The 20,803-nt window shown below is 25.8% G+C and overlaps 4 protein-coding genes and 1 non-coding gene across 7 annotated transcripts in view; 3 read left to right on the top strand and 2 right to left on the bottom strand.

The window, feature by feature from the left end:
- LOC126910446 (lysine-specific histone demethylase 1A-like) overlaps positions 1–20,803 on the bottom strand; it is a 357,992-nt gene that overhangs the window by 12,021 nt on the left and 325,168 nt on the right. The window lies entirely within an intron of this gene.
- Positions 1,086–5,182, top strand: LOC126895932 (uncharacterized). 2 transcript variants are annotated; one of them, XM_050668311.1, is made up of 4 exons: positions 1,086–2,218; positions 2,690–2,735; positions 3,376–3,472; positions 4,789–5,179. In XM_050668311.1, exons 2-4 carry the CDS (start codon positions 2,691–2,693, stop codon positions 5,049–5,051), a joined length of 405 nt encoding a protein of 134 aa, XP_050524268.1. In that variant the 5' UTR covers positions 1,086–2,218; position 2,690; the 3' UTR covers positions 5,052–5,179. The 2 variants fall into 2 exon arrangements, with proteins under 2 accessions (XP_050524268.1, XP_050524347.1); XM_050668390.1 differs by lacking the exon at positions 1,086–2,218 and adding an exon at positions 2,488–2,615 and having other exon boundaries at positions 4,789–5,182.
- On the top strand, positions 8,350–13,591 carry LOC126895473 (uncharacterized). Of its 2 annotated transcripts, none has more exons than XM_050667413.1 (3): positions 8,350–8,436; positions 11,090–11,186; positions 13,168–13,591. In XM_050667413.1, the coding sequence occupies exons 1-3, from the start codon at positions 8,365–8,367 to the stop codon at positions 13,485–13,487; spliced, it is 489 nt and encodes a 162-aa protein (XP_050523370.1). In that variant the 5' UTR covers positions 8,350–8,364; the 3' UTR covers positions 13,488–13,591. The 2 variants fall into 2 exon arrangements, with proteins under 2 accessions (XP_050523370.1, XP_050523453.1); XM_050667496.1 differs by lacking the exon at positions 8,350–8,436 and adding an exon at positions 10,794–10,973.
- Trnad-guc (transfer RNA aspartic acid (anticodon GUC)) lies at positions 12,913–12,984 on the bottom strand. Its single transcript has one exon. It is a non-coding gene; the product is annotated as a tRNA-Asp (tRNA).
- LOC126895615 (uncharacterized) lies at positions 17,787–18,790 on the top strand. Its single transcript, XM_050667747.1, has 3 exons — positions 17,787–17,914; positions 18,034–18,145; positions 18,212–18,790. Exons 1-3 carry the CDS (start codon positions 17,876–17,878, stop codon positions 18,541–18,543), a joined length of 483 nt encoding a protein of 160 aa, XP_050523704.1. The 5' UTR covers positions 17,787–17,875; the 3' UTR covers positions 18,544–18,790.

Raw genomic sequence — 20,803 nt, 5'->3', positions numbered from 1 at the left:
GCGTAGGTTTTCCACTAAATCCATTGCACAAACAAACATTTCCATTCTTATGGCTAAATATGATATTCACTTAAAGCGTAGATCACCAACAAACTGCGGAAATATTATGTTAGCAAATCTCGATACAAATATATGATACGATTAATAATGTACAAGGTAACAATAGAATTCGAATTTTTTCGTATAAATTTCGGGGAGTAGTAAATTACTGTTTTTGTATTATGTACGTGTTAACTGAATGTGTTATTGGCTTTTTGCCCAGTCGGAATCCAACAGATTTTTTGAATATTTCATACGCTTATCTAATTTATGTTACATAAGTATTTATAAACACAATTATGAAAGTGCCAACTCTTGTATGTGTATTTTGTCTATTTAAGATTACATAATATTTTATAATTCTAACACTTATCATTTATGAGAATTATTTCTAATAACACATTTCAATAAATCTCGTAATGTATTCATAAAACCATAAGAACTTTACTCAAAAAAGATGTAATAATATTGGTTCATAACCTATTTACAGAGCTATAAGCATTAAAGCATCAACCGCAAAACTCCATTTTATATTAAAATTGATTTTTATTTCTTGTAAAACAAATGATTTTAGAAATTAAAACAAACATAGTTTTTAGTGAAAATATGAACTGTTTATGAAATTAACGATATTTGGCGACAGACTTTTAGTTACAAGCATGTTCGATTTTTATAAAAGTGAGTAAAGTGCAAAATATTTATTTAAATTTTTATTTTTAAAAAGTAACATATTGACGGATTTTCGTTTATTTATAAGAAATTATTTTGATATTTTACCATCACAAAATGACTTTTTTTCATACAATTACATGACATAACTCAATAAAAAACATAGGATGTATTTTATATCATTACTTCGAGAAATTTAATATGCAGTTGCGTTGGAAGAACATAACAACTATATTGTTTATAAGCTATGAGTTTTAAATGTCATATTGTACCATCATTTAATTTGTAAATTCATTCATAAGAATGTAAGTGTTTACCTGGAATAAGAATTAGTTTACAAACAACATAATAAATCATTCGAATAATATGTCATTCTGTTGAGATCGTTATTTTACACAAACTACAAGACGATTACATTATGCATACGATCGTGATCGTCAATAATTTCATTAAAACGTAGTACAAAACTGTACAAACGAAATACATAGATAAATATAACAAATATTGTAAAATTTATCAAAACAGATTTATACATTATATTTATGATTTTTAAAACTTTCCAAGTTTATTTTATGGTATTCGATTTATACAAAAAAACACAAGATTTATACAGTTAAAATTAGTATATTTTCTCTAAGAAAATCAATAAGATAAATGAACACTATGTCCTCTAGCGTGATGTGTGACAAAATAAAAATAACTTGACTAGTATACAATGAAAGGCTGGGCTCTCATTAAATGGTTTTATGGAAAAGCGCCATAAGGTTACAATTGCTATGCCTGTTAGGTACAATTTGTTTTAGACGGAACAACATTGACTATATTGTATCTAGTATCGTTTTGTTACAATAGAACAAAACAAAGTGCAATATCTACCTTTGCCTAGAAATAAATTAATACATAAAACAACCATGTATACAGAAAAAGCTCGCTTTGAGTATTTGAACACAATATGTCGCTGACAAAATAATTTATGTTAACTATATTTTATCGTACATTAAATACCTGCAAAGTTACGATACAATAAACAAATATAATGGATTGCCAAATAGTAATAAAATAATTTATGACTTATCTACTAGGTCACAATGAGTTACAACGATCTTAGAGACGAATGAATCAAACTTAATCTAAACCATCTGAAATATCCTTAAATAATCGAAGAATACTATAGAATTATCTAATGGCAATTTGTAAAAACCCATAAAAATATTTATTCAAAATTTTTCTACTGTTTATTGTACCTATAGTATAACTGCGATACACATATTTTTTATATATTTCATAACTGTTATGAGGATGATATTTTATCTGCTAAAATGTGCATTGAAATGTTTACAATTTAAGTATATGTGAACAAGTGTCCTTTATTTTTCTTTAATATTACATCATTGATATAATATATATTATGTGTTAAAAATCATTTGATTGCTAAAGTAAAATAAGAATTAAAAATTTAAGTAGATCCATAGCTCAAAGGCACACTGAATATAATAATTTTCAATATAAGGTAAGTTAGAATAACTATCAAGTAATTAAATAACAGTATTATTAAAGGACTAAATACTAATAAATTAAGATGAAAAAAAAACTTAAAAATTTTTTTTTTATTTATTTAACAATATTATTCATTTATTAACATTAGACAACTATGAAGTTACTAATGAAATAAATAGTTCAGAAAACTTCAAAACACTATTTTTTTATTGTATTATTACTAATCGATTCTGTATACAAGTATGAACAATGTTTTTCAAACACTGGTCGACACACAATAAAAAATATCTTTTTTCACAAATAAAATATTTATATATTTAATACTAAATAAAAATGAATAAATTTTAAATATATCCATAAACATTTCAAGCAATAAGACAATCCACGAAAGCTTCAACACGTCCATAACTGTAAAATCATTGTTTTAGATTTGCTAAAGAAATATTAGTAAATATAATTTTAATTTTATGTTTTTTTTTATTAGAATGACTTTGAATATATGTAAAATTTTCTTTTTACTATCACTTTTCGTAAGTAATATACTATTTATGATTTTTTTGACTATGCCTTTCGAATTTAAAATGATATACATAATTTTGTTTAATTTATATCTAAAATATAATTTTTAATTTTAACATGGTTTAAATTTTTTATCAAAATAGCATTATTATCATTCAAGTAAAATAAAAATAATTTAAGAAAAACGTATGATAAATAAAGTATACAATGTTTGTAGTCTTCAATCGCTGTAGTCATTAATGTATTTAGGTAAAAATAGGAATATTACAGATAATTTTAGAATATTTTTTTCAATTTTCAAAAGATAAAAGTATAAGTATTCTTTTGTTTAAATATATAAAGAGTGTTCAGTAAGTAAAAAACAGATCAGTTATTACAAAAAATGAGAACAATAAAAATCCGTTCATGACTTACTGATCGCCATATATTTTTTGGGGATTATTGAAGAAGGATAAATCTCTGAATTGAGTAAATTTTTAGAATGAACTTATAATCATTTAAAATTATCAATGGGAAATAAGAAAAATTTATAAATTACCAACTGATTAGGATAGTTAAGTAATCTTGTGTTATTATAGAAAACAAGAAATTTATATTCAAACTTATAAATACTAATTAAATGATATTTAAAATGTTTTTGATATGTTGTAGAAATCAGTGACAATGGAAATAATATATACAAAAAGAATGTTAACATTATATGCATGCATAAAAGAAGCAGGGGTAATTCAGGAGGTTATTGATACTAGTAAGTAAAAATTTATATAAACAAAAATATTTTCTATTAAAATTTTAATGCTATTTAAAGTAATATTTCTCATAAATTAACATCAAATAGAACTATACTAAATAATATAAACATAAATTAGTGTCGGCCCAAACCAAAATGACCCACTTTTGAATTTTTTAGAAACATATTTCATCATATATTGTCATTAATGAAAATAAATAAGACATAAAAAATACGTGTAAATATCAATTCATAATTCAAAAACATCTGATTTCCTCTAATCAAAATGTTTAAACGAAAGAAAACGCAGATTATACAGATGATAAAATAATCATATCAACAAATAAATATCCTATTATTGCCTGTATAATTTACAAAACCACCTTTTATTAATGGAAGTCTGGTATAGGAATTGGAGGTTTAAGGTCAATGAGGCTAAATCAGCTCACACAACCTTTACTCTTAGGCCTGAACAATGTCCAAGTATTACTTTTTATGGCACTCAAATTTTCTCAACTCCATCAGTAAAATATCTTGGTTTAACTCTCGACTGCCGATTTATATGTACCCATCACACTCGTGAAAAATGACTACAATTAATACTCAGACATCGTATGCTTAAAACTTAAATAATTAATAATAAATACACAAACTTAGAAACAAAATTATTAATGCACAATTCTCTAATTAAACCTATTTGGATCTATGGCATCCAATTATGGGGTAATGCCAAAAAAACGAATTTAAATCGAATACAAACTTTTCAAAATATTACCTTTAGAAAACTAACTAACTCCCCTCCATAGATTTCCAACTTCACACCCCATACTGGCCTGAAAATTAAAACTGTGAAAGAAGCAGCAATTACTTATTATAAAAGATTCCACTCACGACTATTCTCTCACTCAAATCCCCTGGTAAAAGGTCTTTCCTCAAAAANCTATAGACTTAACGTCTAACTAATATTTAAAAAAAAAATCAGCTAAAAATATTAACTGGATCAAAAGTTATTTAAGTTGTCAGTGAGTGGTGGGCCACCCTGTATATAAAAATATATGTATATTTAAAAGTGTCATCAATTTTAATTTAGCCAATACTCTTATTGTTTCTTTTTTGGTACAAATTGTATATATATATAAAAATTGAAATTGAATTTGTGTTATTTAAAAAAGAAGAATTTTTATACTAAAATTTTTAAAATAATAAACACAGCAATAAATATTAGTACATAATATTTACTGTGTAATTCTGGTAATAAATTAAAATGTTAAAATTATTTCTTCAAAAAAAAAAAATTATAACTTTAAATTATAAACTTTGTTTTTTTTTTTCAGGAAATGACCAATTTAATGATAGCACTCAAAATATATTAAAACATTGGCAAGCAATTGCTGAAAATCACGAAAATATTGAAAAGGACTGGAAAGAAGAAATCAATTCTTTTTCAAATTCATTATGTGTTGAAAATAAGGAATGTTTCACTTATATTGTGCAATGTTGTAAAAACTACCTCAATATAGGGCATTCAAATAATTCCTTTAAAAATAATGATGAAAATGATTTAAAAACCTTATTTAATAAAATCTCTATTGTATAATAAGATAAATTATATATTAAAAACATATTTAAATAAACACCGTAAAACCACATGAAATATAACGAAAACTCTTTTAAATATTATATGTATAAGACCCATGTATATAATATTTATAAATAAGATTTGTAATACTTAAATATAGACATCTAATTTTTTTTTAAGCTATGGTTTTTAGTTCGCTTAAAGATAAAGCTTATTTAAACAAATTAACTATATATGACAGTATGAATTCAATAATTTAAATTTAAAAAATACGAATATTACTATGTTACACAGCTCTTTCGCCTTGTCTATGCGTTATTATAAAAATAGAATTTTACAAAAACTCCCCGCCCTCACCTTGTTTTAATAATTCAATACTAATGTTTAAAAAAGAAACATTAAAAAAGTGATTATCGGTCAGTCAAAATATTATTTTATATACTTTCCATCTTTTGTAAAAATAATTATTAGTCCCATTCAACTATCAAAAATTACCTCTAAAACTACCATTCAAGGTAGGATACAGAATATTATGAAATTTTTTAGAGAACAAAATACATTTTTGCTTATTTAACGTTCATAATAATTTTTAAACTACACGATGTTAGTCAAGTTAAAAGCGTGCGCCCTCACCTTGGAGCCGTCACTACTACCGTTATAAAAAATGTTTTAAAACCAACTCCATATTTATTATATTTTATAAAAAACAGTCATTAATTAATAAAAAAAAAATGAAAGTAGTTTTTTTAATAAATCAAACTCTATTTTATTTCCGAAAATTAATAATATCTATCTATTAATATATTCATCTATCTATGGAACATAACATAAACAAAAATTAATTGAATGAAATCCTTTTGCTATTTCAATTGTTCTAAATTATAGAATTGATCGAATTATACCTTGGTAACATATTCTTAAGTTTTTATATTTAAGAATATTTTATCATCTGTACAAACAATTCTAAAGAAATCTAAGGGGCACAGTTTATTAAAAATGAAATTATTAATACAATAATTTAATAGATATAAAATATAGTTTTGTTGACACATACTGTGTTAGTTAAATTTCAAAAAAATTATCATGAAACTACGCACAAATAACATTTAATGAAATAGAACGCTTTAAATTCCATAATTTATACCAATGCACAAATTACATTTAATTGTAACTTTTTTAAATTTCATCAAAATTCAAAGCAACCCAGATAGCAATTGTAAAAATTAAAGTTATAAAAAATTTTTATAATAATAATATAACATTATATGTCATAATAACGTTATAAAAATTATATTTGGTTCTTAATTCTAAACAAAAAAATTGATGAGTAGGAATTAAAAAAAAAAATTCATTAGTTTTACAATAATTTTAAATATTAAAGTGTTACGCGATTTCAAAGATTTCCCTGTATATGTTGTATCGTTCATTTCGACTATTGCCTAATGATCATCTTTACCTCAGGTTTTAGGAAAATGCGAATAGAACAAACATTATAACGGGGCTAAATTTATCTTTTCCTATTCTGAAAATATATTGATTAACAATAAACAATATTTTATAGATTTTGAGAGACTAAGACGCGTTAAGGAATATTTAGCAAATAAGTGTATAACTAAATAAACGGCATAAGCACTCTAAAAAGTAGTGACATATAAATTAATTAACTATATCAAAACTAATAACATTATTTAGAGGTAGAATACTAACAACTTCTAAAAGAAAAAATTGTATTTTATCTTATAGGGATTAGTGGGGAAAATGAAAATTGTGCTTAAAAATATATCTTCTTCTTCTTTTTCCTCGCCTTAATCACAACTACTTGGTGTCGGCCACCCTTATCCTAAACGGCTTTTTTGACACGATCACCCAAATCATCTACGCTCAAATCGCATTCAATAGCATTCCTTCATCTCTTTTTTGGTCTTTCTCTACCTCTTCCTCCATCAACATTCATTTCAATGACTGTTCTTACAGCTTCCCATTCTTCTCTCATCTTAACATGACCAAACCATCTAGGACTATTTCTCTCACCTTATCTACAATTGACGCTACACCTATACTGCCTCTTATATGGTCGATCTTTATCCTATCTTCTCTAGTCACTCCACTCATCCATCTAAGCATTCTCATTTCTGCTACACTCATTCTCTGCTCTATATTCCCATATATCATATAGCTGGTCTCACTACAGTCTTATAGAATTTACCTTTCAGTCTCATTGAAATTCTTTTACCGCATAACACACCAGACGCTTCTATCCAATTTAACCACCCGCAATTAATCCTGTGTCTTACATCCTCGTCAATACTACCGCTCTATTGCAAAGCTGACCCTAAATAATTAAAACTTTCCACCTTTCCTATCATGGCCTCGACTATTGTCACTGAACTTTTCATTTCACCTACCCTGTGTTCTCCTTTATCATAAAAATATATATAATTGTAAATATTTACCACTACCTAAATATGCAAGCAATTTACATAAAATTTGGCTTAAACTTAATATAAATGCTAAAAGTAAAATACCACATAGCATAACAAATATGGAAGAATAAAACTTTGAAGCAGATTATTTCGAAACAAATTTTTTTTATAATACCACCCTCTTGTTCTAACATTGCAATATTTTAATTAATATAGTTAATACTAATTATTATAACATAAAAAATTAAAAATTATACATTTAAACTTATGATAATTTTTTGTTTAGTAATTGCAATTTTATAATTATAAGGTAATTAAAAAAAAAAATAGTTATTTTAAGAACGCTATCACATATTTATTTTAAACTATGAAAATTATCTTGATAGGCTTTAAAACAGGTGTACCTAGATACAACAGTATTAAATTGTGTCCAACTTCTTTTAGGGTCATTTAAATAAACAAGGAGAGCAGAAAGTTTGTGCTATGGCAAATTTATAAACAGTAAACTACAAATTAACATATAATAAGTCTAATTCTAATATATTCTTACTAAACAAAGAATAGCTTAAGAAATTCTGTTTGACTAATTTTTTATTTATATATTGTCGTCTATACGGAGTGATTGTTTAACTATGACTCACACAAAACTTTTAAAATAAAAAAATTAATACTATTTTTTCTTTTCGGTAGTTAATAGTTTTATATATTTTAAAATGGTTTTTTTTTTTTAATTTAATGAAGGCACATTTTTTAAAACATCAAAAATTGAATATGATTTTTAATATTCCACAGAACTATGATTAATAATTGGATGTTTAAAAATAATAAGTTGTAGTCAAGTAAGCTAGTATGTCGTATTATCAATTTCGCAATAAACCATTAAGTTTTCAAAGTTATTTTAATAAAAAATGAAAACTAAAAATATCAACATTAAACTGTCTCATAACAGCTGTATTTTTTGCAACATTTTCCTTTATTACGTAAGTTAAGAAAAAAATTTCAAAATTATAGTGCTAATAGCTTTAACTAGATAGAAATACTACTTTATATATTGAAACAAATAAGTAATAGTTGGCAAAAGGGCGAATACCCTCCTTAATATGACACCCGACCGGTGTCCATATAAAATTTTACTAGACTGTCATGATTAGTGACATAAATTATGTTTTTTTCTACTTATCACTTTGTTTGGTAGCGATATTTTCCATAGAAAGCGACCATTTCAAAGTACTATCTAAAGATCATATAAATCTTAATCCTGCCCTGACATTAATGGTTATTAATTAGAATGAAAATTCAAGTTCATCATCTTGGAGTGGGGCTCCACTCCAAAAAGCCTAATTTAGTAAATACTTAAAAAACTAATTATATATGTATTTTCCAATTAAGAGGAAGTGACCTGTAGCCCCCTTAAAAATATTTGGATATATTGTTAAATATTTAATTGGTCTACCTAGTAAAATTAAGTATTGAATATAATAAAAGAAAAATTTGATGTAAAAATATTTAAAAATGGAAATCTAATGATGACTCTCCAACTCATGGATAATTTTTAGGCTAATTATTTTCAGTAACTGAGTTACTCAACTAATTATAACAAATTATTTTATATATAAAAATGTCATTTAAAAAGAACGAAAAAAACAACTTTTCCCAATTTGTTTTAATTTAAAAATCCACCCTAGTAATGCCCTAGATTGAATAAAACTTAAATTTCATTATTTTTTATTCATAATATTTTTCTTGAAATTACAAATATATGCATTCATTTAAATCATTATCGAAAATGTATCATTGTTTAATTAATATATTCAAAAATATTTCCTTAAAATGTTCGAAAACAGAGTCTTGTCCTCACTCTATAATTAAAAAATTTAAATCATAAATAAAAATAAAAAAAAGACACACTCACACACACATATATATCTACTTAGATTTTAAGTAAGATTTTAATAATTATTTCTGATTAATTCAAGGACATATTTTTTTTATTGAAAATTTTTTTTTCAAGGATGAAATTTTTATTTAATCAGCTTTAAAATTTATTTAAAATGATAGAGTTTATTTTTATATTAAAACTAATTGAATTCATGTTATTCTGACAGTGCTTCAGTTAAATCAATATTTAAATTTTTAACAAATATAATAAAATAGATGGAACACTATTTATTGATTATATTTTTCTTTTTTATGCATTGGAGGTCTCAAACCTTTTCAGTACTTAGATTTTTTATTGGATTTTTATAAAAAGTAAACCAAAAGAAAGCTTATATTTACTAATATATACTTTTAAACTTAATTTATGTTTTTTTAAAAAGCTATAATTGTTTCAAAAGCAAACATTTTTTGAAAATGCCATTTTTTATGGTAATTTTGAGATATTATTAAAAATATCTAAAATTTAATATTGTTTTTATTTTTGGCAACAGTCGATTACGCTACATTAAAATTGAATTATACATATGTGTTTATCATTAAAATCGGTACATTGAGAGCTAAAAATTTTTATGAACAGACAAAAAAAAAATCGTACATCATCACAAAACCATTACCTTCTAAACTTCGCATCGATGCTAAAAATTGTAACGCAAAATATTCATTTGTACAAAAGTTATTAAAAATGTCAGGTCATGGTGGGATACCTTGTATAGTTCACAAACATTATTATTATTATTTTTTCTATATTAAGAAGTTCAATATACCAAAGTGTCACTTGTCCTGTTCACTTCTACATTTTGTGATTTTTGGACGTACCGTTAATCAAAATCGGTCCAGAAAGAGTATAGTAATCATAACCATAGGATTATTGACACTATATTATAATGTCACAAAAAAAACACGACAGAGTAAACCAACAGCTTCTCAAATATGCATGGAAGATCATGAAGAAAATCGTTAAAAGGCTTTAAAAAAATTTGTTTAAGTCTTTCTTCATAATTAACCTTGACGAATAATTTTATGATAATTATGATTTATAAAAAATTTCAATTTATCCTGAAGTACACTATGTCGTTAGTGTCCTACTATGTAGGGTCCCAACTGTACTAGTCTTTTTAGTTTGAGAATGTAATAAATTCTTTGGATTTTAATAGGAAGTGATTTTTTAAGAAATCAAAGTCATCTCATCGTATTAAATTAATACAAAATAACAAAAATTAAAATTTTTACGAGAAACGAAATAAATTAAAATGTCTTCATAACATTAAATATATTGATTACAAAAATTAACTATTATTCGCTTAATCATGATGTCATTAAGTTATTAAGGGAATATTATTTCAACTGTACAAACAATGTAAAAAAGGAGTATAAGAACACACTACGTGTCAAAATATGCATAACGTATTTGCACAAGTACCGAACATTTAAAGACTACAAAAGAAAATCATAAGTATATTTTTATTACTTTATTGATATTCGTTGAGAATAACATTAAGTACGCATTTATACTTCAATTTGTAACGAAAATTTAAAAATGAAAATAATTTATATTATTGTTTTGATTATGTCTGCTAATGTAAGTATTAAACTCTATACTGAGTATAGATAATAGTTCAAATATAATATACAAAACCTATTATAATATTAAAAAATAATTCATATGAAATATATCAATTTAATAAACTGTTACAGATGCTATCAGCAAATATAGAAATAAAAGAATTAACACCTGTTAGGATATTATTCAATTGTTTCTTTAACTGGAAAATACACAAGCCCGTTAAAAAAGGTTCGTATATTTTATTTTAAATAAAAAATTTAATTGCCTATTGATGAGAATAGTAACATAACTAAAATAAAAACAAAATTTTACAGTAGTCAAAATAAAATTGTTAATATAAAAGGCGATTTTTTCTATCATAAACCATTCAATTACTCGTAGAATAAAATAATTTTGGATTTTTTTTTGTTACCATTAGTTGTTCTTGAATTGTTTGCTATGTAATCATTTTTAAGTTCATTCCTTATGTCTAATATGGGCGTCAACTTTATTTTTTCAAATGGGAACACATAATTTGAACTTAATAAAATTGTTGAGGTTATATTATAACAGTAAATAGTATTTAAATTTTTAACAATAGATTATTCGTTTATTAGATTTAAAAGTTTAAAGTTTCGAAATTATTAGTTAATATACATATATGAATACGACGGGTAGCTAATTGATTTTTTATGATATTGCATTTGCAAATGTTAACTCACAACAATGTGCCTTGCTTTATTATTGTTAACTGTCAATGTAAATATATGTTTAGAGCTTCTATTTATATTTTTAAACAAAATACATTCAAAAAAACCCAGCACAGGTGGGTCGCGGCACAGTGGTGACGTGGCATAGTTGGGTCAAGTATAATGATATCTGACATTGATTAAAATCACTATCATAAAAATAGCTTCGATGCAAATCGTAGCTAGTGTTTAAATTATAAAAAGTTGGTACATTATTACAAAAGCTACATGATCTGCTATTTCCTTATTTATAGTCCGATTAAGATAAAGTATGTCGAATGAAAGAGGGACATAAATATTGTTTCTCATAAAAAAATTGTATTGATCCATACACTTTTCAATAAATTAAAGCATTATTGAGTTAAAAGTGTAAAAAATAAAATCTAGAATTTTCACACAAAAAAGCATTTGGTAACTAGTTTCAACGTGAAGACAAAATAAAGTCCGAATTTTTTTTTTTTTCCATAATAAAGTATATTAAATTAGCTTTAATTTAATATATACATAAAAGTATCAGTATTTCCGGAACACTATCAATAGTTCAGTAGAAAAAGTTAATTTTTTGTGAAAAAGTTGTAATTTTGAATCCCCTCCTGTGGGCAGGTAAAGGGTTGAACATACTTTAAGCATATCTGTTGGTATATGTTTTTTTTATATCTAGTATAATTTTATAACAATGACACGGCCACGGCATTGTCACACGTTTGACACCCCGCGGTCGTATCAGCTCCTTCTCAGCCTCCACTTCAATGTAAACCGGACCGTTACACACACGCGTTATGGTCGCGGTGTAAAGTCCAACAAATGCCTAGCGTCGAATACTCCAGAGTTTCTCAAAGTGTGGTCCGCGGACCCCCAGGGGTCCGCGAGCACATATCAGGGTTAGGTCTTTAAAACTGTAGGTCTTTAGATGGGGGTCCGTGATTCATTTGACTTTGAGAACCTCTGGAATACCCCACCGCAATAGTACGTCGAGTCGGTCATCTTCTTGACACCTGTACCGCTTGTCCGTCCGTTCGCCAATCCAACCGAACCGCCACCACAGTTCCCATCTTTTTGACATCTATCGACAGAACCATCCGAGTGTGATCGTCGTTCAATAATTCTTAGTATTGCTACTTTTGGTTTACCTTTATTCTTTTTGTGCTAACATTTTTATTTCATTAAACGCCACCCGTATAACGAATCGTGCTTTTTTTTTTTTTTTTGTGTTTACCACGTTAGTACTCCCCGGCGGGGAATCGAACCCCGGTCTCCCTCGTGACAGGCGGGGATACTTACCACTATACTACCGAGGATGCGTATTTAATTGAATACAACTTTTCTAGTCAAAAATTAAATTTAATCATATTATTACAAAAATAAAATTATGAAAATCGAGGTGAGTTTTTGTTGATTTTATCGATAGACGAAATTGAAAAATGATAAACACTAGTAATTCATTAAGGTAAACATTACTAAGTTAAGTATATTATTTCTAGACGATTCTAATCAATTCACTGAAGAATTTTTGGACGAGTTGAAAAATTGGGATAATTCAATGAAAGACAGAGGTCTTACCCATGAAGATCTTGGTAAAATAATTGGACAAGCCGTTACTGAGAAAGTTTGCCCAAATGTCAACGTAAAAGATTGTCCCAGAATAGTGCAGGGTTGTTGTTATCATTATGTAAAAGATGCAAGATATGACATGAAACCAGTCCACATTAAGACGATGGACCGTTTACGTGATAATCTCATTGACTATAAAAATTACCGGCATATTTCAAATGACATGAAACGTCTCTTAAGTATATATTAATAATTATAAATTTTATTTCTTCATAGAAAAATAAACAATATATTATTTTGTATTAAATTATTTATGCAAAATTAAACACGATTAAAATAATGTAAAAGAATAATTTTCTATTAATTTATAACATAATGTGACTTATTAAAATATAGATAAAATCTAATTGATTTCTAGCTGTAAAAAGAAAAAATGACAAACTAAAGTTCTAAATTAAGTTATTTATAACAAAAAATAATAGGATAATATGAAATAGAAAATATTTTATAAAATAAATAATGTGAAATTTTAGATAAGCAGTCGCATATCAGAATTTTCATTACGAAAAGGCTAATTATCATTTGAACAATTATCTAATGTTCGTTTTTTAACTTTTAATACTCATAATTTACCTAATAAAATAGGTGCATTGTTACTAATTAATATTTAACCCGGACAATGAGAATGTTCAGTTTTAATACTCTTGACATTTTTTACCCTTAAATAAGCTATTTTATTAACATTGTAAGCTTAACTCATATTATACCAGCTAAGCTTAACAAGACCCGGAGGAGTATCCACAAAGGACTGAGACAAGTCTAAGGCAAAACTGGATCGCAATCTATTTTGTACCTTATCCTAAAGGGAAATAGGATATATGAATAACAGTTATGAATGAAACTAAAAATGACTAAAATGTATTACATATTATAAATTAATTTTGTAATAAACATAACAAAGTTAAAATTTAGCCCACTCTGCAAATACATAGATTTAAAGAATAAGATATAAGAACAATAATAAAAAACCAAGCACAGTGGAGTCGTGGCATAGTGGGGACGTGAACTAGTTGGGTCCAATGTAGATTTAATCTGACAATGATTAAATTCACTATTATAAAAAAACGCTTCCATGCAAATCTGTAGACAATGTTTAATTTAAAAAAAATTGTAGATCATTCCAAAAGCTACATGATCTGCTATTTCCTTATTTATATCCTGATTAAGATAAAGTATGTCGAATGAAAGAGGTATATAAATATTATCTCATAACAAAATTATATTCATCCATATACTTTTCAATAAGTTAAAGCATTATAAAGTTAAAAATGTAAAAAATAAAATCTAGAATTTTCACACAAAAATAGCATTCGGTAACTATTTTCAACGTGAAGACAAAATAAAGCCCGAAATGTATCAGTATTTCCGGAACACTTTCAATAGTTGTGTTTAAAAAGTTAATTTTTTGTGAAAAAGTTGTAATTTTGAATCCCCCTCTGTGGGCAGGTAAAGTATCAGATTAATAAAAAAAATAAACAAAAGGATAAATAAATCCCTTATATATCTATAAAAAAATATATATCTTTAAAAAATATTATATTGATTTGGTCATTTTTAAATTTTGAAAAAGTTATGACAGTTTTAATTAAAAAGAATTTCAAAAATTAGTGATTTTTAAGTTTGTAATTTTTTAGTAATTTTCCCCATTTACTGGGAACGAGGGAAATTTTTTCAATTTTTAAGGGTATGTCTTCAACTAGATACGATTTGTGATTTTTTACGTATTCTTTTTATTTTACGTATTTTACGTATCGTTGAAAGAAATCTGATCGGTGAGAGCTGAGAAAAAGTGGTAACAGACCAGTGGCGCAACTAGAGTTCAAATCTTGGGGGTGCTACAATTACAAATCACATACACATTACATATTTACTAATTATTTACAGTAATTACTAATTAGTATTAGTTATGTAATATATAATTATAAAATATAATATAGATTCTAATTCTTTTTTCTGTACCTAAATGTACTACCAACTACCTAAAAAATCGGCCATTTTATAGAATGATGAGTATTGCTAATAAAGACCTATCAGCTTTATTATATTATTAATTGTTGTATTTTTGTATTTTATATGATTATTGTACATATAAGTTAAGTTTATTATACTGAAATTTGGTCATGTACTGTATTGAGAATATAAATAAATATTTGAAATTACAAAGACGTGGACCTTGGGGGTGCTTCAGCATCCTCTAGCACCCCCGTAGTTGCGCACTGTAACAGACACAAAAAAGAAAAAAACACATCATAGTAAAATTAATACCTTTTCAGCTTCGCATCGAAGCTAAAAACATTCATGTGTATAATACACAAAAAAAAAAATTTTGAAAACAAATATAAAAGCATGATCTCAAAATTATGAAATCAAATGAATTATTTTAAATATTATCAATGTAGAAGAAGAAACGATGAAAGAGAGAGTAGGATTATTTTATTTTACTGTAATTAATCCAATAACGTTCAAAGTATTATTTATTAAATAATTAGTTATAAATTAAACTAAATATTTACAATGATTTTTCTTTGTTTTTAACTATGTCATTAGACCAATTAAATATAACTAAGTTAACATATTTTGGTCTAGGATATCAATTAACCAAAGCGTATTTTTTATAAAATAATAATACCATACAAATTGGCTTTAATACAACATATCTATCAATATACTTTCATGGTTCATAATTAAAATGAAAATTAACTAAATCATTTTTTCAATTTAAAATCATAGTCAAGAGTTATTATTGACAAGTTTTCAATTTTCAAAAATAATTATTTTTAACTTTATAGTTAAATATGTGAATTGGCATTTAAAAAAGTAAAGGTTACACCCTTATATTGGATAAAAAAGTAAATGAAATATTAAATATAAATTTTTAACTTAAATTATAAATATAATTAATATCTGATATATATAACTAAAAAACACCAAAAATAAATTCTTAACATAATTATCATAAAAAAAATCTATTAATTAGACTTAAGACAATAACTTCTTGTATTATACAACGGAAATAAAAAAAGAAAAAACCAGTTAGGCAGTTAAAAAATTTTCCGTCGCAATTTTGGTTGTCGATCGCGCCATTTCGCAACAGATTGTTACCAACCAACATTTTAGGTTTTTTATTATTTATAACTATATTTTTGTTAAATTACATTTTTACATTAAGTAATGTTGATTTTATTGTAATAATAAGAATATTTTTTTGAACATATACAAGTATTAGAAACTAAATTGAAAAAAGATTTGTATTAGGAAAATAAATAAATGTTCGGTCTAAGATTATATACAGAGTGATTTATTAAGCATAATACACTTCCTTCATTTTTTTGTTATATAATGATTTTTTTTATAAAAATATATAGATTAAAATTCAATTCATTATTATAAATCATTGTAAATGTACAGGTCATTGTAGAAAGAAATTATTCCTAAAAATAAATTTTAGGGGTAACTTTCAAAAGTTAAATGAGAATCTATTATTATTTTTTTTTTACTATTAAATGAATAATGGTCTAAATACATTTTTGACTGGTCGATAAGCAGTGTTGTGTTATTACCTTTTGAGTTGTTATAACTTTTAGTTATAGACAAAGAGGTACACAACATAGAAGAATTCTCATCCTATACGTTATGATAAAAATAAAGCGTCTTTAAACACTACCACGTTGTTCACCTTTTTATAATCTTCAAATGATAATGTCTCTAAAAGTTATAATACAAAACTGGTTGACGACCAATCAAAATTGCTCGGGGGGTGCAGCTCGTACTGGTGTATGTACACTCCGCTTACGTTCCATATCGATTTTATGTATTCAAATGAATTAAATATATTCATATATTAATAAATTCAAATAAATTTTTAGTAAGAAAAAGTCTAAAAAATAACTATTTAAAATTTTTGAAGAATAAATAGTAAAAAATACATTAAATGCAGTCTAAAAAGACAATATCGTTTTATAAAAGAATTTTATCAACATGATAATTACATAAAAAGTGTTAGTAAATTAGATTCGATACACTCAGAATATTATCTTTAGGTTTTTTTGACATTATGAAAATAATAGATTTTTGGATAAAATAATTAGAATTTGAGTTATTTGAATTCAGAATTCTAATAGTATATAATTGAATTTTTTTTTAATACACATATGTTTTCTTATTGCTTATTATAAACTGCCATATGTCACAATATCCAATATCATCTACGCACACATCATTAACACACATATTAATTTAGGTTAACTGTATTACTTTTTAAAGTATTAACTTTAGGTAATTTTTGGTCAATAGACTATAGATGAAAAAACTATTTTAATATTGAGCGGTAAAACTAGATTCTTTATTTTCGATAACATTGAAATCAAATAATATAAGTCAAATAAAAACTCAGTGAATAATATGAACATCTATTTTAGTAAAAATAATAACCATAAGTGCAATTTTAGAAAATACCAATACAATAAAAAACTATAATTAAATATAATTTATTATTAAAAGCAAAAATATTATAATACGATTTTTTTTACTTAATATTTGATTCAGTTAATCATTGCTGATCAAAATTTAAAATAAAATATGTTGCCTAAAGTGGTTTTGTTATTTATACTCCTATTTGTAAGTAGTAAAGTAGATAAGACAGAATTTAAAATTACAATAATAACTATTATATGTTTAACTCAAAATATTTTACGAAAGAGTAATATTTAAAAGTATTATTTATTATTTTAATTTAGGTGCTATTCGTTTTAAATATAGATACAACAGATGGCGAAGTTGTAATTTCGGAGAATATGTTGCAGGACTGTTTAAATGAAAAAGAATTTCATCATCATGTTGTTTTTATGCGTAAGTATTGTTTATTGAGCTTAATTATTTGAACGTGGTTAAACGGTTGATAATTTGTCTTTGTAGATACTGGTACTTTCAAACTAAATTTTAAATATATACTTTATCTAATAAAATTTACTGCCATACAAGATAAAATGACTGTTGATGAGATGAAGAAACTATGTCATAAAAAACTTTCACATTATATTTGTTCGCCTTATAAAAATGAAAAAAATTTCGAATTATTAAGAGAATGTATAGCACTAGTAAAGAAATGCAGTAACGAATACACAGATTATGTATATGATTCAGAGAAAATTGGCAAATCGTTTTCGCAATTGAATTCCAAAAACAAACACAGAATAATTCCACGTTGGCTTTTTAATTCTAAACAAGATACTAATGATAAGTTGTAGTTATTTAAATCATCATCATATTTCCATGATTTTAATCTAAATATTATTATCATGGGGGCTAAGGGGGGCTGTAATACAAGATGATAAGTTGATGAACAAAAATTAAACATCAGCACTATTATAAAAGCATTTTTAAAACAGATTTAACAATCTATAGCTAGATAAATTTTATTACAAAAACAGTGAACAATAATAACATTATTAAATACATTTTTATAAATACACTGGTAATGTCTTTTTATTTTAAAATAAAATAAAATATCACCTTCAAAAATAACTTGTATTTTTTCTGGAATATTCTGTCTATCGAGTTCCTCGCTATTTTGTTTTTATTCCAATTACAAATAATAAAATATTCTGAACGTAAGTATTTATTAATAAGATAATTAACGCAATCTAATAAAATACAAGAACTTTAATGTTAAAAATAATTTATCCATAAGTAACCATTTTATTATTAACTTCATTCGAATTTCAATAATTTAAAAAAAGGAATGCATTGATCTTATAATAAGTTATTCACTAAACAAAAAATATACAAACAGTTACAGAGAATCAATTTTTTATAATTGCAATTAAAATATAACTTTGAAAAAATAGTGTCTTCTTCTTCTTCCTCGTCTTAATCGCTACACCTATACTCCCACTTACATGCTCGTTCTTTATTCTATCTTTTCTAGTCACTCCACTCATCCATCTAAACATTCTCATCTCTGCTACACTCATTCTCTGCTCTACTTTCTTATCAACCGTCCAACACTCTGAACCATACATCATAGCTGGCCTTATTACAGTCTTGTAGAATTTACCTTTCAGCCTCATTGGAATTTTTTAATTCTTCATAACACACCAGACGCTTCTCTCCATTTCAATCACCCGCACTTAATTCTGTGTCTTACATCTTCGTCAATACCACCGCTCTTTTGCATAACTGACCCTAAATACTTAAAACTCTCTACCTCTCCAATCACGTCCTCGCCTATTGTCAGTGTCCTCCTCATTTCACCTACCTCGTGTTCTCCTTTGTCAAACTCGTACTTTATAAAATCTGTCTTACTTCTACTTATTCTTAAACCCTTTTCTTCAAGAGCTGATCTCCAAACCTCTAGCCTTTGATTAATTTCCTCCCTATTTTCTCCTATTAACACTATATCGTCTGCAAACAACATGCACCACGGCACCTCTCCTTGTATTTATCTAGTAATTTCATCCATCACTATAGAGAATAAGTAAGGACTTAAAGCAGAACCTTAGTGCACTCCTACTCTTACCCAAAAACCTTCTGATATTTCTCCTACGCTTTTTACCCTGGTACAAGTGCCATCATATATATCTTCTATTATATTAATGTACCTTTTCGGGACTCCTTTTCTCATTAATGCCCACTTTAAAACCTCTCTTGGTACTCTGTCATACGCTTTCTCCAAATCTATAATTACCATACACAGCTTTTTCCTCTTTTCCCTAAACTTTTCTATTAGTTGCTTCACACAAAATAATGGCTCCATTGTTGATTTACCAGGCATAAAACCAAACTGGTTTTTAGATACCGATGTCTCATTTCTTACTCTCTTATCTATTACCTTTTCCCAAATTTTCATACTATGACTGATAAGCTTTATACCTCTATAATTTTCACACTACTGTATGTCTCATTTACCTTTAAATATCGGCACCACAATACTATTCCTCCATTCATTTGGTATTTTCCCTTCTAATAAAATCTTATTAGAAGGGAAAATTTTTTTCACTATTTTTGAAAAAATAGTGTCTCAGTCAAAAAAATAATTCAATATCATTTTCCATAGTAAAATAATAAACATAATAAACAAAGAATAACAATGATCAACAAAAAACAACCCAGCACAGGGGGGTCGCGGCNAAAAAAACCCAGCACAGGGGGGTCGCGGCACAGTGGTGACGTGGCAAAGTTGGATCAAGTATAATGATATCTGACAGTGATTAAAATCACTATCAAAAATAAACGCTTCGATGCAAATCTTTAGATAGTGTTTAATTTTAAAAAAATTGGTGTTTTATTCCAAAAGCTACTTGATCTGCTGGTTCCTTATTAACATCTTGATTAAGATAAAGTATGTCAAATGAAAAAGGGTTTATTAAAAAAAAATTATTTCTCATAAAAAAATTGTGTGGATCCATAAACTTTTCAATAAGTTATAGCATTATAAAGTTAAATATAATATAAATAATAAAATCGAGAATTTTCACACGAAAATAGCATTCGGTAGCCATTTTCGCC

The sequence above is a fragment of the Daktulosphaira vitifoliae genome, unplaced genomic scaffold, assembly GCF_025091365.1.
Source record: "Daktulosphaira vitifoliae isolate Bord-2020 unplaced genomic scaffold, ASM2509136v1 Scaffold_1, whole genome shotgun sequence".
Classification (NCBI taxonomy): Eukaryota; Metazoa; Arthropoda; class Insecta; order Hemiptera; family Phylloxeridae; genus Daktulosphaira; species Daktulosphaira vitifoliae.
This window is presented reverse-complemented; position numbering and strand designations above follow the sequence as displayed.